At 41.5% G+C, this 27,218-nt stretch overlaps 1 protein-coding gene across 1 annotated transcript in view; it reads left to right on the top strand.

Annotated features, from left to right (window-relative positions):
- LOC111974361 (myosin light chain kinase, smooth muscle) overlaps positions 1-20,627 on the top strand; it is an 89,870-nt gene extending 69,243 nt beyond the window's left edge. Inside the window, exons 20-33 of the mRNA XM_024002085.2 lie at positions 3,626-3,673; positions 4,204-4,331; positions 4,564-4,720; positions 6,199-6,504; positions 6,666-6,692; positions 6,892-6,976; positions 7,289-7,492; positions 8,143-8,360; positions 8,627-8,750; positions 13,120-13,272; positions 13,733-13,856; positions 14,769-14,859; positions 15,165-15,293; positions 18,915-20,627. Of these exons, the coding sequence (XP_023857853.1) occupies positions 3,626-3,673; positions 4,204-4,331; positions 4,564-4,720; positions 6,199-6,504; positions 6,666-6,692; positions 6,892-6,976; positions 7,289-7,492; positions 8,143-8,360; positions 8,627-8,750; positions 13,120-13,272; positions 13,733-13,856; positions 14,769-14,859; positions 15,165-15,293; positions 18,915-19,147 (2,027 nt within the window). The 3' untranslated portion in view covers positions 19,148-20,627. The remainder of the gene's footprint in view (positions 1-3,625; positions 3,674-4,203; positions 4,332-4,563; positions 4,721-6,198; positions 6,505-6,665; positions 6,693-6,891; positions 6,977-7,288; positions 7,493-8,142; positions 8,361-8,626; positions 8,751-13,119; positions 13,273-13,732; positions 13,857-14,768; positions 14,860-15,164; positions 15,294-18,914) is intronic.
- Positions 20,628-27,218: the final 6,591 nt, after the last annotated feature.

Here is a 27,218-nt window from a genome sequence, read left to right on the forward strand (position 1 = left end):
TCTGCTGGGGCTGCTGGACTATAGATAGTACATGCCTATGGGAAAGAGTAGTTACAGTATAGAGCAAGTTCAAGGTGTTTGTTGGGTAGCGGTAATTCTATACAGTTTTTTTATACAGCCTGCCAAGTGCGGGCTAATCTGAAATGTGACTCTTTGGCATTTCGGAGAAGCCCCAGAGCCATGCTTTCTTTTGGAGGGGTGGATTTTGTTCCTTAGACGCCACATTGATTGTAGGGACAGCATCCACTTTGAGCAGTAATTTATTGCTGAAGCAATCTTTCCGTTGTTGATAGCTGTGGAAATTCTCGAGGATGAAATGTGCCCCACAGATTGACGAGTGACAGATTTTGAGACGAATATTCAAAAATCTGCATACTTTTCCCCACCAGACGTTTCCATGAAATTGCAGATAAAAGGCTGCGTGATAGAGTGCACAAAATTAGCTTGTTGCGTTATATAAATCATTTGTAGACTGAAAATTTGACCGCAAGAATCCCAAACGTATATAATATTTGACTAAAACATAATACTTTCAAATCTAGCTTACATTTGTATACGATCATGTGTCTATTATGCGTGGGAGTACTTGGGAACAGATTTCCAAAATTAAATACATTTCCTGGTGTTTTTATTTCCAACAATGAAAACAATTTTAGCTCAGTTTGGGTGGCCAAATAATACCACCGCGGGCCAAATTCAGCCCACGGGCCGCCAGTTGGGGAACCTTGGCCTACATTATGAGTTTATTTTGGACAAAAGAGCAAGATTATTTTTATTTGTCAAACGGCAGCCATGCATCGACTATGTCACCAGAAGCAGACCCTCATTATTTATTGGCGCATCAAGCTAATCACCTTGCACTTTCACCACCCTGTGAAGTTCACCATTTATTTAATCTGTAGCCTCAACCCTAATAAACTGCATGCTTTTGTAACCGATGTGAAATGGCTAGCTTATTAGCGGGGTGCGCTTCAATCAGTGACTTGCTCTGAGACCTTGAAGTAGTTGTTCCCCTTGCTCTGCAAGGGCTTTTGTGGTAACGACGCTTCGAGGGTGGCTGTTGTCAATGTGTGCAGAGGGTCCCTGGTTCGAGCCCAGGTAGGGGCGAGGAGAGGGACGGAAGCTAAACTGTTACACTTTCCCGACGGGTCATAGTGGGAGGACCACACATGTCATCGCGTGACTCCAAGTTTACTTCAATATGGTTATTATATCAATATTTTACATATTTCAACATAATCAAATAACCTATGCTTAGTCTAATACAGTGACAAGTAAAATATGCATAAAACAATTTAGTCCAGTCTTTGTAAACTAAATATGTGGCTGTCCATGGTTCTCATTTCTCTCTGTGTGTGTGTGTGTGCGTGTGCGTGTGCGCGTGCGTGCGTTCGTGCAAGTAGGAAAAAAAATGGCTAAAATGCTTGCTCACTAGCCTAAATTCCTTTCATGGGCAACGATGTGCCAAGCCAGCTAGTTAACATTAGCCTACTACATCTAGCTACATGTTGAACTTACATCCTCTCTGGCCAGGGGCACAATGTAGGAATTTATGGTTGGATCAGAATTGCACTTACAATCATTGGCCAGTATGGAGAATTAAGTAAAACCACAGCTCCAAATCCCTGTCTCCATCCATGGCTAATTTAAGAGAGAGGCAATTTTAGCTAGCCAGCTAGCCACCGTAGGACCACAACACAACCTTTCCTTGACTTTCTTTTTTACTGGTGTGCCAGGACAATTCACAGTTGAGCTCACTCAGCCAATCAGCGATAAGCTAAACTATGTTATACTTTTTCAATCAAGGGAGGCCAAATGCTCACTGGCTATGGATGGCAACAATGTCATACTCTTTTTGACCAGACAGAGTCAGACGGGTACTGTTTCGCTCACTCTGATGCTTTCTTTAGTGAGATACAGCCTCTTGCGAAATGAAGGAAAATTATAAAACGCAGACAATTTCTGGGGGAAACCTGGCTTCCCTTGGTACCCATGAATACAAACACACACTACCTTTTTAACTGCAGCTCAAAGGCTGGGTGTAGTAGTTTATTTAGAATTCAAAACTGAACTGATGCATGTGAACTTTACAACCGGACCAATTAAGCATTCATTGTTCTTTTTTTTCATTAGTCCGCTGTTGATACAGTCCCGACAGTTTGCATGTCAGCAGTCAAGTCTTCAAGATGCAAAGTGTCACCGGCCCCATCACGTTATCATGATGCAAAATGTGTTTGCGTTTGCCACATGATGTGGCCGGTGACACATTGCTTCTTGAAAGTCCAATATCTTGAAGATTTGACTGCTAACATGTAAAACATTTAGAAACAAAAATACCAAAATAGTGGATTTCCCCTTTTTAAGTTCTCTACTTGTTTTGGAAACTTCATGAACACAAGCTTTTAAAGAGTCCGCTGTTTCCCGCATTAAAACCTTACACAGCCATTCCGTGTGCTCATAACAATTTGAGTGTGTTTAAAAGTCTGCTCTCTTTGTTTGGCTGTCATTTTCTGTATTTGACGCTGCAAAAAAATGATTTGTACAGTATTCGCAAATGGAAACAGCAATGGTAGATGTTATTTGTGCAATTAAACTTTTTTTTATCAACTTCATGTTTTGCTTCAGTACACTGGGCAAAAATAGTTGTTGTAAAAAGGATGTTATTCTTTCCAGAGAGGATGATCTCATGCAGAAAAGAGGGAAGTAAAGACCTGGCGAGCTTAAGCTGTAATTCATCAAGGTTAATATTCCGTGTTGCTCCTCACCATCTCCATTAGTTTTGTTTTTACTGTTACTTTCATTCTTGACGGCAATCAAATGTAATGTATATTGTGCCAAGAGCTATTTCCTGAAGACTTTGGTACTATTCTTTTGTATGACCAAAAAAGGAAAATACCAAAGGACATAAGCACAAAGGCAGCACTTTTTTTCCAGGACATCCACAAGAGAATAGCTCCCTTAAGTGAACTTATCAGACAGTTTATTCTCCGTTCCCATATACTGTCCTGGGAAGAACATTTTCTATGAAGTTCATAATGCCTTATAGTACACTAGTTATGGCAGACTATACGCCTAAGTCTTCAGAACTCATAAGTGGTTATAAAACCAAAACATTTTATAGATAATGCACTATAAAGGCAAATGCTTTAAACAAGGATTCTGAGTGTACAAATGTGTTATTTCCCACAGCGTGTGCTCCGTCAGAGGCTAGCTGGACTGGTGTTTCAAACTTGTGGTAAATGAGCTGTACAAATTCAATCTTCATCTATGCTTTGATCAATATGTCTTGTCAATAGTAACATCTGGATTCCAGCTATATTGGTGCAGGAAACACTGAGTGATTATGTGGGGAAAAGAACAGGAACTTAAACTTTGATTTACTAATGCTTGCTGCGGTTGTAGCTCACAATGTCATCAATTGCAATGGCATTAATTTATGCGAATCCTACACTCACCATTTTTAGATTCAGTCTGGGTTCTGATCAATATATTCATTTTACTTGAATTAATTGCGTTGAAGATTCACAAACGGGAATCATTTGTATCAAATCTCATTGGATCCATTATCGACTGCATTGACATAACTGCGGCCTTCCCAATTTGTAATAATTTGTCTCTTTTCCAGGTGAGGCAAGGATAAAGAAACCGAATACAAAGACTCCTCCCAAACAGGGTAAGAAAGACTTCCTCATACATGCAAATAGTTTCTCTATGTACCTAATGTACCAAGCTTATCAGAGTAGGAGAGCTGAAGTAGGATCAGGTCCCCCTGTCCAAAAAGACAACACGGATCCTAAATCAGCTCTTCTACTCTGGAGCACTTGATACATAGGGCCCCTGTACTAAAACTCTCTGGCCTAATAGAGAACGACCCAAATGTCAACAAGCAGGATAGATGATCCCCTAGCCTGTGCTCCAGCCCAGCTCTCTCATTCAGGCTAGAGGGCGTAGCTCGTGTGTCAAACACTGGCTGGACTCAGCTGCTCTGTGAGAGCTGCTCCCTGCTCTGTCAGAGGTCTGAGGGTGCCTGTAATAGCAATCAGAGATTCCCCCTGCCAATCCATCTCAGCCCCCAGATTATTGGACAAACAGTGGACGGGGGGAGCCAGATGAGTACTGAACACGGGTTTACCTGGAGGTTTGTTCTGATGATGGATAGAGATGTTTCTGGCTGAAGTGTGTGTGTGTATGTGTGTCATCCAGCTATACCACCTCAGATTGTTCAGTTCCCAGACGACATGAAGATCCTGGCAGGAGAGAAGGTGGAAATTCTCTGTAAGTTTGGAGGAGCTGCACCAATCAAATGCACCTGGCTCAAGTTCCGCAAACCAGTAAGGACAAGTCTGTACCAGTCCACCCCTTTATGTATTGATTATATATTGACTCTATTGCTCTGCCCTGTCTATGATCAACTCCAACCATCACCTGAAATGAACCACCATGTCCAATTTCTAATTATTTATGTATATATATTTAATGACACTATAGTAACTCTATGTAACTGTTTTAGCGAACGTTTCCTTCTCCGTGATATGACTGACCTTATGGTGGTTTTGTCTGCAGATCCAAGAGGTCAAAGGTGATTTAACCATTGAAACCACAGAGTCCAACAGTAAACTGACCATCGCTGACAGCCAGCAGGAGCACTGTGGCTGCTACACCGTAGAGTTGCGAAACAACTACGGCGTGAGACAGGCTGCTCTCAACCTCACCGTTGTTGGTATGTTCCATTTATCCAAATCAGGCCGTATTGAATTTGGCCTCTAGGAGCTAGGCAGTGACGCCATTTTTTGCTCCATCATTGAGATTCACAAGACAATTAAGAGTCTGAGAAATCTTTCCCTGTAAAATTATTTTTGCTATAACGCATTATTTAACTCGCTCTACATCCTATCATGTTCGTCTCTCGTCGAAATGTCAGTCCTGTAGCTTTGGGGAATGTTGTTGGGGAAGGGAAGGTACGCAGGCCGGGCCAGCTCGAGCTCTCTAGATCCTAACACTAACAAGCCACTGCAGGGATCTCCAATGGCCTTTTAAGGCTGTGCTTTCTCTTCAGCTGTTGCTTTAATGAGGCCCTTTGCCACTTCTGTCAGAGTGGAGTGTATCCAGCCTGACTCAGGGAAAATACGCAGCAGCCTGGGAGACGAGTTATTGAGCTGCTCCACATAAACGCAACCGTTTATGTGCCCAGAGAACTGTTAATAGCGTACGGAGACACAGCACTTGTTACACACTGGTAAAAACAGCCCCCTACTTAGATGCTTGTTAATGTATATGATCCTCGCATTACTTTTACAACCTTCGACTGCATGTATGGCGTATAGAGGTTTTAGTATTGAATTGTGTCATATAATTTGTTTCATTGACTCCTCCCCTATTGCAAGCCTGTAGGTGTCAAGCTGTGCTCTATGAGGCGGATTCGTTTGGTGTTTTACAATGGAACCCTGGGGATTAAGTGGGGGTATGCTTGTAACAGCTTGTGTAACATGGCTCCCACCCCTTCAACAAAGCAGGGTGATTAAAGTGCACTGTAGCTAGCACGCAGTCTGGGTTGTATCGTCTGACATTGGTTGTACATAAAACTGATCCAGACTTCTTGTGTGGATCCTCCCTGCCTCACTGATCATCTGCTCTCACGTATAGTCTCCTGTACTGTGCCTTTAATGGACACCCTGCCATGACTGGATATGGTGAAACTGTTGTTGTTGGCGGTTCAGAAGGTAGAAGGTAGCCACTATAGCCAGACAAACCTTTTTTCATTACCAACACAGCTGTGCTTTTGTGTATGGTGACTACTGAGTACTGACATTTGTGAATGGAAGGTTTGTTTGTCCTCGAACTGTTATCATTTGATCTCCCCCTCAGGTGGTTCATCTTGCACAACACATTTATCAGATCCTGGGACTGGGAGTCTAATCTGTCCAAATCTTCACGAGTCGACTAACTCAACTCGCGCCTGTGCAGCGGCCGACAATTGGGGGTCTAGGCTTTGTCCCAAATTGAACCCTATTCTCTATATAGTGCACTTCTTTTGACCAGGGCCCATAGGTATCTGGTCAAAAGTAGCGTACTATATAGGGACTGGGTTACATTTGGGACAAAGCCTAGAGCATGTTTCACATCAATGTAACCCGGACCAGTGTTCAGAACTCAGCGTTGACCTCTTGAGTGGCTCTGTGTGACCTCTGTGTGTTCCAGACAAACCTGATCCCCCTGCCCGTGTTCCAGCCGCCTCAGACATCCGCCGCTCCACCCTCACGCTGTCATGGTACGGCCCCACCTACGACGGGGGCAGCGCGGTCCAGTCTTACAACCTAGAGATATGGAATTCTGTGGACAACGAGTGGACGGATCTGGTCTCCTGCAACAGCACCTTCTATAATGTTCACAATCTGCTGGGTCAACGCCAGTACAAGTTCAGGGTGCGGGCTGTCAATATCTACGGTATCGGCGAGCCCAGTGCAGAGTCTGAGCCTGTCACAATGCTAGAGGAGGATGTAGAGGGTAAGTGGGGGTCTTTTGGTGTCCTGCCACTCATTGGTTACACTTGTCACTCATTGTTAACAAGCTGTTTTCCTTTGACATTGTCGAACATTGATTCATAGTAATGATTATTGATTCATACCAATGACTAACGACATATTTGTTATAATTTTATCGAACAGAAAAGGAGGAGGTTGAGGATGATGAAGGTATGTCTAATCCAATCCAATAATCCACCTTTTCTGCGCAATTGTTTCCTTAAAAAAATGTAAATGGGTAACACCTATGAAGCACAAATGTAAAATGCTTTATTACGTCCTTTATAATGTGTTACAATGTGCTTGTGTGTTATGACTGACTAGGCATATATACTGTAATAACTCCAAAGTGTCATGTTCCTATTTTCAGACAAAGAGCCAGACTACAGAGATGTGACCGTTAGAACCGATGTTAAAGTCAAGGATCTGTATGATGTGGAGGAGAGGCTCGGAACGTGAGTACCCACCTATAAACGTTGGTCAGCAAAGCATTTATTTAATTGTGCTCCTCAGGCTCAGTCAGTAGAGCATTGCACTTGTAACACTTGAGTCGTGGGTTCGATTCCCGCCGGGGGTCCTCATATGAACAAGGTATGCCCTACTACTGTACGTCGCCTTGAATAAAAGCTTCTGCCAAATGGCATATATTTCAACGAAAGCATTTATCTACATTGACACTTGTCCGCCATAGCCCTATTGTACATGCCTCTCATCCATGATATCCTCTATCAGATTCCCCCAAAACATTTTTGTCTTCTATGTTGTAGGGGGAAATTCGGACAAGTATTTAAACTTTTGGAGAAGGCAACGAAAAAGCATTGGGCTGGAAAGTTCATCAAGGCCTACTCTGCGAAAGAGAAAGATAATGTGAGACAAGAGATTGCTATAATGAACTCCCTCCATCACCCCAAACTTGTCCAATGCATTGATGCCTTCGAAGGCAAGTCGGACATCGTCATGGTTTTGGAAATGTGAGTATATTTCATTTCACTTTTATACCTTACAAATAATATTAATTTCAGTTACCCTATGGGCCCTGGTCAAAAGTAGTGCACTATATAAAGAATAGGTGCCCTTTGGGACGCATAGGCCTATTTACAGTAGTTTGGCTAGAAATGTTATTTTATTTAGTAGATGACAGACTAATGTCACTCGTATGTAAAAAAAAAAATATATATATATACAGTATATGAAAGTGATATAATCATTATTTTGGGGAATTTCAAAGGAATTTGTTTTCCATTTCCAACATTTCCGTCTGATTTATTTTTACCAGACAGACTCTTCAGACAGAACCATCGGCTTTTTTTATATGGTGATGCTTTGAAAAAGTTCACTTGCCAAATATGTTAGACATGTAAACACATTAGACTGAACCATTTCCCCTTTTCTTTTTATAGCATTGTCAAACAGTTGACTGACACAAGAACACTTGACTCACATTTAAAAACAGCAATTGTCCTTAGTACCAATTTTAGATGATATGCCTTAAAGCTGAAAAATGATATTCGAGATACTCTAGATTTGACAAGGATGTGGTATCCAGTGAATGATTTTCATATTTGGCTGTGATTATCTATATTGCAGGATCTCAACCATCTTTCTCTCTCTCCCTCTGCAGGATCTCTGGTGGGGAACTGTTTGAGCGTATCATCGATGAAGACTTTGAGCTGACAGAGAGAGAGGTGATCAAGTACATGCTGCAAATCGTGGACGGGGTCCATTACATCCACAAGCAGGGCATAGTCCATCTGGACCTGAAGCCTGAGAATATCATGTGTGTCAACAAGACTGGGAGCACCATCAAACTCATCGACTTTGGCCTCGCACGCAGACTAGGTAACCAGGCCTCATGTGCAGAAGACATTTTCAGGATTAGAGTTGCAAAATTCTGGTAACTTTCCCAGAAATCCTGGTTAGAGGATTCCCAGATATCCTGCTTATTCCCTCCTGATTCCAGAAATATTCCAACTGTGATTTCTGGAAAACTTAGGAATTTTGGTAAAGTTACAGGTATTCAGAAACATGACGTTTCTTTTCAATAACTTCCTATGCTAAACTTCAACATTTCATTCTTGAATCCCTCTTCCCTTGTGTGCTCCTAGAAAGCTCTGGAACGTTGAAAGTTCTTTTTGGAACCCCTGAGTTTGTGGCCCCAGAAGTGATCAACTATGAAGCAATCAGTTACCCAACAGACATGTGGAGTATAGGAGTCATCTGTTACATCCTGTGAGTGTCAAACCAGTTATAATGACCCTTATAACCACTATAAGTTCCCTTATAACTACTATTATTTGTAATATTTGTGGTACGCTTCTATGGTAACACTTTATTTGGATAGTCCCAAATAGATGGTTTGTACATTGTTCAACTAATTGTCAGCAACATTTCAACTAAATATCTACTTGCCCTAGCCTTAAAAGACAACATTTGGGTTGTTATTATGAAGTATTTACTGATGTCCTACACAGTTAGTGTAATTTTATGATTTCATGTCTGACTGTTTAGTGATGAGCAAAACCAGAAATGGCTTCTCTGACGTTTTCCAGTAGGATCCCTGAGATGACTAATACAATACATTTTGGACAGTCAATTATTAGTGATCGATATGTTGCTCTGGTTGTCTAACATTTGTAAATATTTTAAATAGAGGCTCAGAAACCCTGAGAAATATATTTATAGTCGGCTTACTCCAATATTTTTCTGTTCAACTTTAATGATTCCATTTGGCAAAACCACTCCCACCATCACCAACCAAAGTTGCAGCTTCTGCCGCCATTTTGCCCTTTCCAAATAGCCTATATAATTTTGTATTGAATTACTTGTAAACTTCATACTTTTTATTAATTCCAATAGGCCTCCAGTGTTGTTGGAAAGTTGCTTGGACAGTCGCTGAGGCTGTATTTGTCTTATTGTTGAAAACACTATTTCAGACGCAGCAGGTTTAGTTAGTTAGCTAGCATTGGTAATGTTGGCACCAAAGACACAGGCTGAGACTAGGATTCCTTAATGATTTGCCTATAAATTTCAGAGTAAACGTTGTGTTCTTCTGACAGGCCTACATGTTAAGACAGTTGCTAAGATGAAACTCTGCTGTTATTGTTGCAAACTCTATTATTTTGGATGTAGCAGTCGGGCTAGCTAGCATGCCATCTAGATGCAGTAACTCTTATGGTTAGCGTAGCTAGTTAGCATCTAATTATAATTATTTTTGTGGATTGCAGTTCATTGGTGACAATAACATGAACAGATATTCAGCATGACATTCATCCAAGCATTCTAATTTACAACCCGAAAGTAATGTGAAATATACTCAGAACTTATGGCGTAAGCAATATATTTAGACTATCTGGGCTTGATAGCCAGCCAGCTAAGCTAAAAGCAGGCAGAGCATTGCATCATGGGAGGCGAAATGTACCCTGAGAATCATAGTATGCTGTAGGGGAGTGCAATACAGAAGCTTCAAAATGACGAAAACGAGGAATCGTGCAGTATGACTAACAAAAATTATAAAACATCAATGTGTATCAATTCTAACAGTAGTGTATACACTCACTGACCAGTTTATTAGGTCCACCCGTCTAGTACCGGGTCGGACTCCCCTTTGCCTCCAGAACATCCTGAATTATTTGGGGTATTCTACAAGGTGTCTAATATTCCACAGTGATGTTGGTCCATGCTGACGCAATGGCATCACGCAGTTGCTGCAGATTGGATGGCGGTTCATTCATGATGAGAACAGCCTGTTCCATCTCATCCCGAAGATGCTCTATTGGGTTGAGGTCTGGGGACTGACCAGGTCTGGGGACTGACCAGGTCTGGGGACTGACCAGGTCTGGGGACTGACCAGGCCACACAAGTAAACTGAACTCGCTGTCATATTCCAGGTTAAGTTTTTTTCACTCAATTGTCCAGTGTTGGTGATTGTGATTGAGTGCCCACTGGAACCACTTTGTTTTTAGTTGATAGGAGTGGAACCCGGTGTGGTCGTCTGATGCAATAGCCCATCCGTGACGAGGATCGGCGAGTTGTGCATTCCTAGATGCCGTTCTGCACACCACTGTTATACTTATACATTATACATTATTTGTCTGTTTGTGGCCCGCCTGTTAGCTTACACAATTCTTGCCATTCTCCTTCGACATCTCTCATCAACAAGCTGTTGTCGCCCACAGGACTGCCGTTGACTGTGTTTTTTGTTTGTCGCACCATTCAAATCAAATTGTATTGGTCACAGACACCATGGTTAGCAGATGTTAATGCGAGTGTAGCGAAATGCTTGTGCTTCTAGTTCTGACAGTGCAGCAATATCTAACAAGTAATCTAACAATTCCACAACAACTACCTAATGCACACAAATCTAAGTGAAGGGATGGAATAAGAAACATAAATAGGCAAGATGCAATAGATGGTATAGAATACAGTATATGCATATGAAATGAGTAATGCAAGATATGTAAACATTATTAAAGTGGCATTATTAATGTGACTAGTGATCCATTTATTAAAGTGGCCAATGATTTCGAGCCTGTATGTAGGCAGCAGCCTCTCTGTGTTAGTGATGGTTGTTTAACAGCCTGATGGCCTTGAGACAGAAGCTGTTTTTCAGTCTCTCGGTCCCAGCTTTGATGCACCTGTACTGACCTCGCCTTTTGGATGGTAGAGGGGTGAACAGGCCATGGCTCGGGTGGTTGTTGTCCTTGATCTTTTTGGTGTTCCTGTGACATCGGGTGCTGTAGGTGTCCTGGAGGGCAGGTAGTTTGCCCCTGGTGATGCGTTGTGCAGACCGCCCCACCCTCTGGAGAGCCTTGCGGTTGTGGGCGGTGCAGTTGCCGTACCAGGCGGTGTTACAGCCCGACAGGATGCTCTCAATTGTGCATCTGTGAAAGTTTGTGAGGGTTTTAGGTGACAAGACAAATTTCTCCAGCCTCCTGAGGTTGAAGAGGCGCCTCCTTCACCACACTGTCTGTGTGGGTTGACCATTTCAGTTTGTCCGTGATGTGTACACCGAGGAACTTAGCTTTCCACCTTCTCCACTGCTGTTCCTTTGATGTGGATAGGGTGGTGCTCCCTCTGCTGTTTCCTGAAGTCCACGGTCATCTCCTTTTGTTGACATTGAGTGAGAAGTTGTTTTCCTGACACCACACTCCGAGTGCCCCACCTCCTCCCTGTAGGCGGTCTCGTCGTTGTTGGTAATCAAGCCTACTACTGTTGTGTCATCTGCAAATTAGATGATTCAGTTGGTGGCGTGCATGGCCACGCAGTCATGGGTGAACAAGGGAGTACAGGAGGGGGCTGAGCACACACCCTTGTGGGGCCTCAGTATTGAGGATCAGCGAAGTGGAGATGTTGTTTCCTACCTTCACCACCTGGGGGCGGCCCGTCAAAGTCCAGGACCCAATTGCATAGGGCAGGGTTGAGACCCAGGGCCTCCAGCTTAATTATGAGCTTGGAGGGTACTATGGTGTTGAAGGCTGAGCTATAGTCAATGAACAGCATTCTGACGTAGGTATTCCTCTTGTCCAGATGGGATTGTGCAGTGTGGTGTCGATTGCATCGTCTGTGGACCTATTGTCAGTACCATGGGGATATAGTCATTTAGTTCAGTCATTCACGGTAAGCCCTAGATACTTGTGTGTAAAAAGCCCAAGAGGGCGGCTGTTTCTGAGATACTAGATCCGGCGCGCCCGGCATCAACATAGTTTTGCCCATTTTTAACGTTCAGTCAAACAGTAACTGGATGCGGGCACGTGACTCATTGTCTGTAGGAGCGATCCATTTTTGTGAATGGGCTGGTGTACTTAATAAACTGGCCTGTGGGTGTATACGAACAGCATAACTGGTTATAAAGTGGCAGAATTGTCTTTTAAACCTTGTTCTAACCCTAACCAGCAAGCTGTTGCAGTAATAGTTGATAGTTTGAGCATCTGTATATCATCTATAGGGGACTATGCAAATAAAGTATGGCTGTCTATTTGCTACAATGTGTCCCTAATCTCAAACCAGCCTTATCAGGTTTTTCTGGGCTTTCATGCTCTCTGCAACAGATACTTTCCACCAGCAGGCAGTGTATGGGCCTTTCCGTCCTCTATGCCTGTAAATGGATAGAGAGGAAGAGCACAGCGATACTCTCCAGTGCCCCCAAACCTCTGAGGTCTCCTTGGTCCACAAAGATTTATTACACACTGCTTACATAAGTGTTACAAATGAGGCTCTCCCCAGATCTCCTCTGTTGCTTCACAGATTCCAGGCTGCGTCCCAAATGGCGCCCTATGAGTGCACTTTTGGCCAAGGCCCTATGGGAATAGGGTGCCATTTGGAGAATAAAAAGCTTTACTGATGTTCCGTTATACACCTACAGTATGGAAAACATCTGTGTGTGCCCAATGAGACAAGCAGCTTTGTTGAAATTGACCAAGACCACCAATAGTAATAATTTATACTACAATTTGGCCTTTCATCATTTAAAAGTAAGCAGGGTTTAGGGTGGTGTTCTTTCCATAGAAAGCAGAAGTGTTTTTTGGGAAACATTGTTGTGCACTTTTTGTAGGTCAACCATCACTATCCTCTATCGCTTTCCCTCTTTCTCTCTCCCCAGCGTGAGTGGCCTGTCCCCGTTCATGGGGGACAACGACAACGAGACCCTGTCCAACGTGACCTCGGCCACCTGGGACTTTGAAGACGACGCCTTCGATGAGATCTCAGACCACGCCAAAGACTTCATCACCATGCTGCTGAAGAAAGATATGAAGTAAGCACGATGGTGCTGCTCTCTGAAACACAACATGATTAAAGACCGGTTGCATCCCAAACTGCACCTTATTCCCTACATAGTGCACTATTTTACCATGGCAAGTATTGCACTAAATATGGAATAGGGTGCCGTTTGGGATGAATCCCCAGTCCTGACATGATTTGAGTGTAAATGTTGTAGAATGGCTTTGATCAGCCTGCCAGATGTCTGTTTTGATTGTTGAGGTGTAAGATATACGTTATTTACAAATCAAACCGTAGCCTTTGATTCAATGGTTCCTTCCCAAATGGCACCCTATTCCCTGGGTAGTAGACTACTTTTGACCAGGGCTCTGGTCAAAAGTAGTGCACTATATAGGGTGCCATTTGGGACTCGACCCAAATCAGTATCTGAGGTGTTGGAATACAGTGAGAAGGAAGTCTTTACGCCTCTCGCTCATGTGGTTTTCTGATCGTAGGGCCAGACTAACATGTGATCGCTGCTATGAACACCCATGGCTAAAACAAGACACTGGCAAAATGGAGGCCAAGAAGCTGTCCAAGGAAAGGATGAAGAAATACATCCTGAGAAGGAAATGGCAGGTAGGTGCAAGCAGAACAGATCGTGGCCTGTGTCCCAAAAGTAGTCGACTACAGTATATAGGGAATAGGGTGTAATTTGGGATGCTGTCCATTTGTCATGTTACAGTGCAACATAACGGCCATCCATCTTTAACACTAGGGCTTTGCTCAGCAACATAAAATAGTTTAAATGAGAAACAACAAGACAAGCACTGTAGTATGGCACAGTATATGAATCATCCAAAACATGTGCGTTTGACAATGTTATATATAATTCTGCTATAGGAGAGGCTACAGAAATTGTTGACTTGCCTCATCAGGCCGACTCGATGAGCTTCCAAGTTGGTTAAGACAAGTGAATCTCACTAAGTCCCTGCAGTTCAACTCATTCTCTGAGTGCTCACACATGAGTAGACCGCTCATTTTACAACAAAGTCAACATGGAGGTCCATTAGTATTTCATGAGGTTGAAAAGGACAAACTGCAAGCATCATGTTGGAGAACTAGAGCACAAACGGTAGACGGTGAAAGTGGAGCGATGTCCTTTTTTTGTCCTTTGACCTGTATTTTGAACTGAATTTACAAATCCTGAAGGCAACAATCTCAGGGATTAAGTTATCCAGCTTTAGTTGTAGTAGCAAGCATACTTTTAGGATCATAGGCTGTGTGTGTCCCAAATGGCATCTACGCCATATATAGGGTACTACTATAGACCAGCTCAGTGCACGATAAAGGGAATAGGGTGCCATTTGGGACGCACACCTAGTCTCTACTTCATGGCCAACTAACAGGACATTTCAAATTGATACAAACGAGCCCATTTACTTATAAGATTGCAGTTCTAACATTTCTGGAGGATGTAATTGTCTTCTAGCCCAAGTACTGTTTGTACTACTCAGACATGTAACGATTGCATCATTGATTTCATGGCAGAAAACGGGACATGCAGTGCGGGCCATAGGAAGACTGTCGTCCATGGCGATGTTGGCGGGCGTCAGTGCCAAGAAGGGCTCCCCTATCGAAGGTGGCATGGCAACAAAACATTACTTTTTTTTACTCATGAATGTTCTAAACCTTTCTGTTGTACCCCTGAGCAAGGGATGGAACTCAGCGAGGGGTGTTTGTTTTATTAATGCCACTGAAAATATTTGCCCTCATTTTTTGGAGCACTTTGGTTGGTACAGAAGGTGGTGCTACCAAGGGAGCGGCTGCTCCTATTCGAAGTCAAAGCAGCACACTCTGCACCAGTTTTTGGTTAAGTTCAACTTGAGGCTAAAACAATGTATTTTTATTTTTTTTATGATTTTTTTTTTTTGTCATATTTTGCAGAGGACAACCAGTTCCTTGAGTTCCTGGAGTCTGAGGAGAGAACCCAGGTCAAGCCCACCTTCAGCTCCATGATAAAGGATGTGGAGGTGGTGGAGGGGAGCGCAGCCAGATTTGACTGCAAGATCGAGGGTAATGTCTCACAACCTCCTCATTTACATATGCAACGTGGCCTCCTCATTTACATATACATGCATCATGGCCTCCTCATTTACATATACATGCAACATGGCCTCCTCATTTACATATACATGCAACATGGCCTGCTATTTTACATTATACAGTGGGGAGAACAAGTATTTGATACACTGCCGATTTTGCAGGTTTTCCTACTTACAAAGCATGTAGAGGTCTGTAATTTTTATCATAGGTACACTTCAACTGTGAGAGACGGAATCTAAAACAAAAATCCAGAAAATAACATTGTATGATTTTTAAGTAATTCATTTGCATTTTATTGCATGACATAAGTATTTGATACATCAGAAAAGCAGAACTTAATATTTGGTACAGAAACCTTTGTTTGCAATTACAGAGATCATACGTTTCCTGTAGTTCTTGACCAGGTTTGGCAACACACGCAGCAGGGATTTTGGCCCACTCCTCCATACAGACCTTCTCCAGATCCTTCAGGTTTCGGGGCTGTCACTGGGCAATACGGACTTTCAGCTCCCTCCAAAGATTTTCTATTGGGTTCAGGTCTGGAGACTGGCTAGGCCACTCCAGGACCTTGAGATGCTTCTTACGGAGCCACTCCTTAGTTGCCCTGGCTGTGTGTTTCGGGTCGTTGTCATGCTGGAAGACCCAGCCACGACACATCTTCAATGCTCTTACTGAGGGAAAGAGGTTGTTGTCCAAGATCTCGCGATACATGGCCCCATCCATCCCATCCTTTATGGCACAGTATCTTATTTTAAATACATTTAAACATTTTGCTGGAATTAAACAATTCACCCCGAATTCTCATTACTGAAAAGTGTCAGGATTAAATTATTAAGTCATTTTATATCATTTTTGTTCTTCTAACTTATTTGAATATAACACATTATGTTGCTGTAGTATGTCCATAAATTATAATAATTGTATACTAGTTGAATATTTGTACATAAGTGTTTCTCATTACCATAACACTTTCAAGTTCAAAAAAAAAATGTTAGTTTAGTTTAATAGTTTTATTCACGTATGATGCATCATCTATTGAAGTAGTCCTTAGATGAGCACAAGTTAATATGTTCACTTATATGCCTTCAGAATGAGGATCTTATTCTGAAGGCATATTTCGGTAATGATAAGCTAATTCTAATGTATAGTCAATGGGGTGTGCTGGGCTGTAACTTTAATTTACTAGGACCACTGCTTACACATAGTATAGATTTTTTTTTTTGTCAAACATCAATTATTTGATTAAGTAGGGGTTGTCAAGAAATATGGTTGAATAACCCCAATTTTGTTTTACTTACAGCCACAATCTGGAGTTTGTCTTTCAGCAAAGACCAACCCCACCACTTGAAGGAGAATATCCCCCATTTTGACGTGTGTTTGTGTGTGTGATTTTAGTATTCAAGTTATTTGGGATCAACAAATTAGTTACTGAATCTCTAATGGAGCTCAGTACAGTTTTTGTTAAATGGCAAACTATGCACACTCATTACCATAACATACATTCTCATCTCAGAAACCTGCATATCTTACCGTAATGCACCAATATTTAGTAAATGGTAGGAAAAATAACTAAGACAAAATTAGTTATAAATCTAATATTGTGCCTTCTTTATCCAAATGTTTACATAAAAATAACATGTATACACAAGTAATTATGACAAACAAGATTCAGAAGGTTATGTGTTGCGGTAATGAGAAATTACAAAATGTATTTACTTTTTTTAAATTCAATGTTATGTTTAACTCAGGCCTTTTCATTAGGTGATCAATGTAATGATGCGTTTGCCTTTTTCGACTTGGAAAACTGTTGTGGTAATGAACAGTTTTGCATTAGTAGTTGTGTAAATTGTGGTAAAATGCATAATATCAGATCAATGAACTTAACCTCTCTGGTACAAGTGGGACGGTAGCGTCCCACCTTGACAACAGCCAGTGAAAATGCAGGGCGCCAAATTCAAAACAACAGAAATACCATAATTAAAATTCCTCAAACATACAAGTATTATACACCATTTAAAAGATAATCTTCTTGTCAATCCAACCACAGTGTCCGATTTCAAAAAGGCTTTACTGCGAAAGCACACCATGCGATTATGTTAGGTCAGCACCTAGTCACAGAAAACCATACAGCCATTTTCCAGCCAAGGAGAGGGCTCACAAAAGTCAGAAATAGCGATTAAATTAATCACTAACCTTTGATCTTCATCAGATGGCACTCATAGGAATTCATATTACACAATACATGTATGTTTTGTTCGATAAAGTTCATATTTATATCCAAAAATCTGTTTACATTGGCGCGTTATGTTCAGAAATGCATTGTCTCAAACAAACATCCGATGAAAGTGCAGAGAGCCACATCAAATTACAGAAATACTCATCATAAACATTGATAAACGATACAAGTGTTAAACATACGAATAAAGATAAACTTCTCCTTAATGCAACCGCTGTGTCAGATTTCAAAAAGGCTTTATTGCAAAAGCACACTTTGCGATTATGTTAGGTCAGCACCTAGCCACAGAAACCCATACAGCCATTTTCCAGCCAAGGAGAGGGCTCACAAAAGTCAGAAATAGCATTAAAATTAATCCCTTACCTTTGATGATCTTTATCTGGTGGCACTCCCAGGTCTCCATGTTAGACAATAAATGTTTGTTTTGTTCGATAAAGTTAGTCTTTAGAAGGATTACTTTATCCTATCCTAGGTATTGTCTGGAAATGTCTGATGTCTGGAAATTTCCACTGGTCACTGATTGAAAGTGCTGTATCGCCCTCATTTTTCAGAGTAAAAGCCTGAAACAATGCCTAAAGACTGGCCACATGTAGAAGTTGCCATAGAGCTCGTGAACTGGGTCCTAAGTCTTTGTATGGTGGATAGGCTTTTAATGGAAAAACAGCCTTTCAAAATAATAGTACTTCCTGGTTGGATTTTCCTCGGGTTTTCGCCTGCCATATCAGTTCTGTTATACACAGACATTATTTTAACAGTTTTGGAAACTTTAGTGTTTTCTATCCAAATCTACTAATTATATGCATATCCTAGCTTCTGGGCCTGAGTAGCAGGCAGTTTAATTTGGGCACGCTTTTCATCCAAAATTCCGAATGCTGCCCCCTACCCTAGTGAAGTTAACAATAATTCTGAAATGGCAATTGCACCGCCTGCAACCGCAGGGCTTTGCAGAGGGTAGTGCAGTCAGCCCAACGCATCATCGGGGACATCTACAGCACCCGTCACGGGTAGGCGAAGAAGATCATCAAGGACATTGGGCAACTGCAGCCTTGTGATCTCTGAGGTGAGCCCGAGCCATGGCCTGTTCACCCTGCTACCATCTAGAAGGTGGAAACCATACAAGTGCATCGACCGGTAGATTTAGCTGTTCATCAATCTCCGGGCCATCAGCTGTTCATCAATCTCCGGGCCATCAGACAGTTAAACAGTAACCACTAGCCAGCCGGCTTCCACCCAGTACCCTGTTCTGAACCTTAGAAACTGTCACTAGCCGGCTACCATCTGCTACACTGTACATGACCAATGAGGTGCCATTTTGACCAAAGTAATAAAGTTGGTCTGTGTTTTGTGGTTCCTAGGCTACCCTGATCCAGAGGTGGTGTGGTACAAAGACGAACAGCCCATCAAGGAGACGCGCCACTACCAGATTGATTATGACGAGGAGGGCAACTGCAGCCTGGTGATCTCTGAGGTGAATGGCGACGACGATGCCAAATACACCGTCAAGGCTGTCAACAGTCTGGGCGAGGCCACGTGTACAGCCGAACTCCTGGTGGAGGTGATGGCGGAGGAGGAGGAAGAAGAGGAATGAGTGGTACAACCAGTACAAAACAAACCGATATCCCCTGTTTTTAGCTTTTACTATCTTTTTAATAGCTGTGTTGGTAATACACTCCCCTTCTCCGACACACTCTGAAATGGGGGGGGGATGGGCTTCATTACCTTTTGCTATGATTATGCACTTTCCTACTTATCAGTTATAGTAGATATCAGATGTTGATATTTATAACATTACCTTGGCATTAACCGCATTCCAGCTGTTTGTGTGTGATCCATTTATTTGATTTGCTCAATTTACAGTATCTACGGTTTTCTCCCATCAACCAAACAAACCCGAAGTCAGTGGCGTGTTTGTGGGTTGTTCCACCAATTCGGTGCCTTTTGAGAAGTGTAACTTGGTCAACATTTTTTTATTTATTTCACCAAATGTTAACTTTGTCATAGAGTGCACATGTTCAACTTAATAACAAACACATTTGTCTAAGTGTGTAAGTGCCAAATAATGTAACACGGTTGACAATTTCATCTTATATCGGCCATGAATCCCCTAGTGACGGGGGAATGGAAGTTTGTGTGCAACAGGGAGTGGCAATTGAATGCAAGCTTCACAAAAACATGTTTAATTGCTAAAACATTTCTAGCCTGTCTTATCTATGCGTAACAGAGTTGATGTGTTATGGCTGACCCACTCAGTTTTCCACCACAGGAGTAGAAAGCAGCTCCCCTGCTTTTACACTATGATTTGATTGTTAGATGTTTAATGTTTCTTTTGAAAAGAATATTTCAACATGTATCGTTTCACCATTATTTGAACGAGTTCAGTTCACGTAACAAGGTTGACCTTTAAAATGAGGGACAGACATATGAGTCACTAATCACATTAAATAAATGATCATCTTCACAAATGGCTTTGTCAAAGCTGCAAAATAACAAGGGCTTTACAATGATGGTGAAATGTTGGTGTTAAGTGGGTTCAACTGTTCCTAGAAGTCAGAGGGTGCACATCATGGTGCATGTCAACATGCAGAATTTAGCCACTTTAGCAAGTCATTATTTATATTAAAAATCCGTGATTTGAATTGTCCATGTGGTCTGATAAAGGGCACTTCATTTAATATAACACAAGGGTCAATTCCATATTGGTGACCAATTTCTGCTTATATAAAAAGGCACTAATTTTGTGGAATGACCCTTGTGTTTTATCAGCATTATGGTATTTGCAATTACCTGGGCTTTTAGAAGGTTTTTTAAAGTTATTTAAGCACAGTCTTGTTATCATATTTGAGCATCAGTTTTGTGATCTTCCTTGCAAGCACGTGTCCACCATATTACACATTTGCAATACTAAACAGACCAGTGAATTATCACACACAGATTTTTATTTTGTATTCGATGTGTGTAGATTATATTTCTTCAATTTTTATAAATGTATCAGTATGAGAGATTACATGTAATGAGAACACTACAAGTGTAGTTGCTCACGGTTACAAAATAAATTATCACAAAATCAAGCTGGTTGTATTTCGTGATTGGGATGAGTTTCCTGTAGTGTTAGAAGCATGGGGAAATAATGTCTAGATTGTTTATTTGTCAGTTAAAAAAGAAAAACAAACAGTAAAAAAAAGACCATGACCGGGATTGCTCAATTCATTGACTTATTTCTATAACTTCCTTAACTGAAGAGACTAATATGTACACTATAAATACTAGAACTGCACAACTATGAAACTTGGCTTCAGATACCCTCACCTCTGGGGATAAAGCTATTCTCAAAACGATAAGCCAGTCATCCAAAACCATAATTGACGGCTCTACACTCAGGTGCTCCTGCCAAAAGTCTTTGAGGAGCTCAAACCCCAGGACAACCCCTCTGGTTCTAGACTGAGACCAACTTCCTTCACTAGGCCCAGGGTCACAAGGAACAAGCTCCATTATGTAGGCAATAATGAGACTTGTAGCAACCACCACCAGGGACAAGTGAACATCAACAACAACTTCAAAAAACTCACCAGGAACATCGTCCACGTTCCCTAACGCCTCTTCCTCCAGCCCTGAGCACTCGCTGGAGGGGAACTGTTAGCCATTGCCGCCTCACTCTGACTTTGAGAACAATCTCTACCTTCTCCAGAGCATTAGTGTTCCTCGAGTATTATCAATGGGGAAACACTAACTGTATTCTCCTCCTCTATATGGTCATTTTCACAATTTCATAAATGAATAGAATGCAACAACTCAACTTTAGATCATTGGAACACATTCCCCAAAAGCCACAAAATACCCCTGAACGGATTTCTGCAAATATGTAAGTATCACGTGAGTCCTCTTACATTTGGGATCGTCACAGTTCGATTGATCAAACAACCATGAAAAGGCAGGCTATCGCTCCCTCAGTTGCCTATGCACATCAACAACTAATGCTAGCCAGAGCGAAATGCGCTAAAATCTAACGAAGGAACACTAGATAAACCCTCTCAAACTTTTTCAGCTAGTTGGCCGTCAAAATGGAGATATTACGAGATATGCTAACTGTGGATAACAGTCGTTCAAGTTCATAGCTAGCTAGCAAAGCAATACACATTTCTTGCTAGTCAACCAAATGACAAGTGCATCTCCAGCTGTAGCCACTGAAAAACAATATGAGGGGGAAAAGTCAGTCACTCACCCACTCCTCCAATGACATGACATGCTCCCAGCAGCTAACTAGCTTGCTAACATTAGACAGTGTTTTTAACATGCTAAATAAATAGGTAGTGCCAGAAATATATACGCTAGCCCAGGGGTGTCAAACTCAATCAGCACACGGGCCGTATTGAAAATATGGGGCACTCAAAATCTTTTGTAGTCGAGTAGCCAGTCTAGCCTACTGCTCAAATGTTGCTGTAATAGGCCTACATGTTTCTCATTTGTATGGTGTTTTGCTTCAGATTTAGTTTTTAGGTTATTCATATGTCAAGCTTTAGAAATTGAAGCCAGACTGCAACATTTTAGTAGCCTAGCTAGGACTGTGGCACTGTCGTGTCCAAAAGTTTTGAGAATGACACAAATTAATTTTCACAAGGTCTGCTGCCTCAGTTTGTATGATGGCAATTTGCATATACTCCAGAATGTTATGAAGAGTGATCAGATGAATTGCAATTAATTGCAAAGTCCCTCTTTGCCATGCAAATGAACTGAATCCCCCCTAAAAACATTTCCACTGCATTTCAGCCCTGCCACAAAAGGACCAGCTGACATAGGTGATTCTCTCGTTAACACAGGTGTGAGTGTGGACGAGGACAAGGCTGGAGATCACTCTGTCATGCTAATTGAGTTCGAATAACAGACTGGAAGCTTCAAAAGGAGGGTGGTGCTTGGAATCATTGTTATTCCTCTGTCAACCATGGTTACCTGCAAGGAAACACGTGCCGTCATTGCTTTGGACAAAAAGGGCTTCACAGGCAAGGATATTGCTGCCAGTAAGATTGCACCTAAATCAACCATTTATCGGATCATCAAGAACTTCAAAGAGAGCGGTTCAATTGTTGTGAAGAAGGCTTCAGGGCACCCAAGAAAGTCCAGCAAGCGTCCGGACCGTCTCCTAAAGTTGCTTCAGCTACGGGATCGGGGCACCACCAGTACAGAGCTTGCTCAAGAATGGCAGCAGGCAGGTGTGAGTGCATCTGCACGCACAGTGAGGCAAAGACTTTTGGAGGATGACCTGGTGTCAAGAAGGGCAGCAAAGTAGCCACTTCTCTCCAGGAAAAACATCAGGGACAGACTGATATTCTGCAAAAGGTACAGGGATTGGACTGTTGAGGACTGGGGTAAAGTCATTTTCTCTGAATCCCTTTTCCGATTGTTTGGGGCATCCGGAAAAAAGCTTGTCTGGAGAAGACAAGGTGAGCGCTACCATCAGTCCTGTGTCATGCCAACAGTAAAGCATCCTGAGACCATTCATGTGTGGGGTTGGAGTGGGCTCACTCTATTTTGCCTAAGAACACAGCCATGAATAAAGAATGGTTCCAACACATCCTCCGAGAGCAACTTCTCCCAACCATTCAGGAACAGTTTGGTGACGAACAATGCCTTTTCCAGCATGATGGAGCACCTTGCCATAAGGCAAAAGTGATAACTAAGTGGCTCGGGGAACAAAACATCGATATTTTGGGTCCATGGCCAGGAAACTCCCCAGACCTTAATCCCGTTGAGAACGTGTGGTCAATCCTCAAGAGGCGGGTGGACAAACAAAACCCCACAAATTCTGACAAACTCCAAGCATTGATTATGCAAGAATGGGCTGCCATCAGTCAGGATGTGGCCCAGAAGTTAATTGACAGCATGCCAGGGCGGATTGCAGAGGTCTTGAAAAAGAAGGGTCAACACTGCAAATATTGACTCTTTGCATCAACTTCATGTAATTGTCAATAAAAGCCTTTGACACTTATGAAATGCTTGTAATTATACTTCAGTATTCTATAGTAACATCTGACAAAATATCTTAAGACACTGAAGCAGCAAACTTTGTGGAAATTAATATTTGTGTCATTCTCAAAACTTTTGGCCACGACTACACTTTCCCTCCACTGCACGTTGTAAATGGGACAAATGAAAGCAGCGCAATTGAAGTTGATTTCACCAATGCAAGAACATCGGGCTGTAATTTTATGAAGTAGATAACGCAACTGTTGACTAATTTTATATTCGCTTGTTTGTCCAATTTGGTTCAAGGGCCTTGTGTTTGATACCTGATACCTATTATGACTGATTTGTAATCTTTGCCCATGCTAGTTTGATTGTATTGACATTTATTTTTGTATTTATTTAACCTTTATTTAACTAAGCAAGTCAGTTAAGAACAAATTCTTATTTTCAATGACGGCCTACACTGGCCAAACCCGGACGACACTGGGCCAATTGTGCCTGCACTATGGGACTCCCAATCACGGCCGGTTGTGATACAGCTTTAGTTACAGTAGTCCATTTTAGTTCAAGATATTGAGTCATTGAAACTGGAACAGTGCATCCCAAATGGGTGGAGACAGCAAACAATGTACCAGGCCAGCTGTGATTTACAACTTCATAGCAATATTTTTTGGACTACCAAGAAATTTGTGAATTATATTAATCATGCATTGAACTGCATCCATCCATTCTGCCAACAATGCCTTACTGTACGCCATGGAATTTTGAGTCAAATAGGTTCTATTTTTAAAACCACTTATGAAGTCAGTTTTGCAGCATATACTAGGAATTTGATCTTTTTTACTGCTATTATGATTGTGTGTTTCATATCTGCAACGTAGTTCCAACACTGTCAGTTCCACTTTAACAGAAGAAAACACTACATGCTGCATCAACTGTCGACAGCTCCTCAACAACAGGAAGCGACAACTCCGGTGGATCTGGCTTTCCCCGCAACCTCTCTTCTTCAAGCCCCTGATTCTCATCACAAGATACAGCCGCGTCAACCGAAAAAAGTCTTCCAGCGGATCCTCACTAATCTCACAACATGACTGGGAAGAATCTCCTCCCTCTCACAGCTCAGTGAGAAATGTCAGCTAAATCAGCACCTGACAACCAAACAACCTCGTTGTCAGGCTGCGGAGGAACCACAACCTCCCCTACTCTGGTAAAGAACATGTCAGCTAAAGGACCAAAATAATCACTGACAAGTTCTGAATACAACTGATCACTTGGGGGAGGGAGCCAAATACTTTCTCAAACCACCAAGATAACCTAGTTCCTCAGTGTCACTCAACCCAACAAAGAACGTCCCCTAAATTGACACCGGAATCAACCTCAGCCTGCAGAGGGTACACTATATCACATATATCTGCCCAGGTCGTCTCTGCTCTTCCTCATTCGGGAGTACCATTTCCTCCCAAGTCCCCACACAAAACATCCTACTCCCTATCTGGTTTTCCATCGGCACTCCTGAACATGAGTAACTTCACAACCTATGTGTAGTTCTATTAGTTAGCTACACTGCTACATTTCAACAAAAAAATGGTATTAAAGGTCCAGTGCAGTCAAACATGTTTTTCCTGTGTTATATATATATTTCCACACTATGCGTTTGGAATAATATTGTGAAATTTTGAGAATTATTTTGCCCTTTTACTGTAAGAGCTGTTTGAAAAAGCTGCATGACATTTCTGCCTGTTTTAGTGGGATGGAGTTTTGGCCTGCTTGTGACCAGGCAGTAAATTAGTTAAAAGATCCATAAGAAAGAGTTCCAAACCAAATTCTTGCTTGAGAAATTGATCTTTGCTAAGAAGCTGTTTTTTTGTTTCTTTTTGACCATTTTAATTTAAAACAATCACTAAGTTACCGAACCACACCGGTTTACAATCACAAATGCTAACGCGTTACATTTATCCCGGACGAACCCCCACTTGTTACGAAGCTGATTAAGACAACTTACCGTTCACACTGTTTGTTTTAAGTCTATAGGTGTCCTAGGTTTGCCTAATGGTTCTGTAACCTGAGTTAATGCGTGGACGTATGAGTATGCGGACTGTGTTGTGTGCATGTGCCCCCAGGAGACAGCAACCGTATCCGTATCACCAACCACATCTACATGCGCACAGTATTCTGGATAATAGCTCATATCTCGGGTTAAGGTCTTATTCAGGATAAGCTGTTTACATGCATCTTTGATATCCCGCTCATGAGTAACCATGAATAAATGGAATATTCTTTATTTGCCCAGGGACGGTGGAACGATTGTTTTTACATGTACAAAAAAAATATAAATACCTATTTCTCCTTATTTTCGGCTACCTACATGAGATTCCTATTATGTATAAAAGAGTGAGATTATTTTATTTGTGAAATGGCAGCCGAGCATTGATTGTGTCACCAGAATAAGATCCTCAGTATTTATTGGAAAGCAGCATCAACCTCATAACTGTGTACTTTCACCACCCTGTGCAGTTCATAGTGTTTGAAAAAGTACTCAATTATCATACTTGAGTAAAATGAAAAGTGAAAGTTACCCACTAAAATACTGCTTGAGTAAAAGTCTAAAAGTATCTGGTTTTAAATGTACTTAAATAAAGTGGTATAAAAAGTACTCAAATGTCATACTTGAGTAAAAGTAAATGCTATATATCAAATTCCTTATATTAAGCAAACCAGATGGCACGATTTTTGTATAATTTTTTTATTACGGACAGACGGGCACACAAACACTCAGACATAATTTGCAAACAGTTTTTCTGTTTCGTGAGTCTGCAAGATCAGAGGCAGTAGGGATGACAGGTGCCATAATTCTGTCTTGCTTTAGCATTCTAAATGTAATTGAGTACTCTTAGGTGTCAGGGAAAATGTAAGGAGTAAAAAGGATATTATTTTCTTTAGGAATGTAGTGGAGTAAAAGTTGTCTAAAATATAAATAGTAAAGTACAGATACTAAAAAAAAAAAACTACTTAAGTAGTACTTAAAAGTATTTTTACTTAAGGACTTTACACCACTGGCAGTTCATGACTCAATTCATCTGTAGCCTAATAAACTGCATGCTTTCCTGAGACATAGTGGGAGGACCACACAACATATCATTGCATGACTCCAATTTTACATTGATATGATGGTTGTAAGGACTCCAGCAATATTTGTGCATAAAGACGTTTCCACCACCATTTCTCGCATGATACATTTTACAGACACAAAAAAATCCCACGTTGTCTGGCGTATTTTGTTTTGTCAACATTTGGAAAGTTTACTGACTTTTGCTGGCCTGTTGTGAATTTTTATTTCATCCGACATGTACTTTTAAAATCTGGTTGTCAGCTTTTATGTAGCTGAAAAAGTTGCACGTTAAGGCTACAGAACATGGTCCCTAAGCCTGTATTTTCTCAAGATMAAGGAAATAAATAAGTAATTTCTCCAATCCTGTTCCAGAGACAAAATTAACATTTGGTCTATCATTTTACTGCAATAAACACTTAATTATGCAGGAGTTAATATTATAATAAGCTACATGTGAGGRCTACAGTCAGTGTCCAGACTTCAGTTACTATTCCAACTATTACCATCTGAACTTCAAAAGTGAAAACTATGCAAAACTGAGCCTGCCCAGACTGTGAAAAACAACCGTAAACTGGATAAGATGTTTACATGC

Source organism: Salvelinus sp. IW2-2015, linkage group LG2 (assembly GCF_002910315.2).
Source record: "Salvelinus sp. IW2-2015 linkage group LG2, ASM291031v2, whole genome shotgun sequence".
NCBI classification, from domain to species: domain Eukaryota; kingdom Metazoa; phylum Chordata; class Actinopteri; order Salmoniformes; family Salmonidae; genus Salvelinus; species Salvelinus sp. IW2-2015.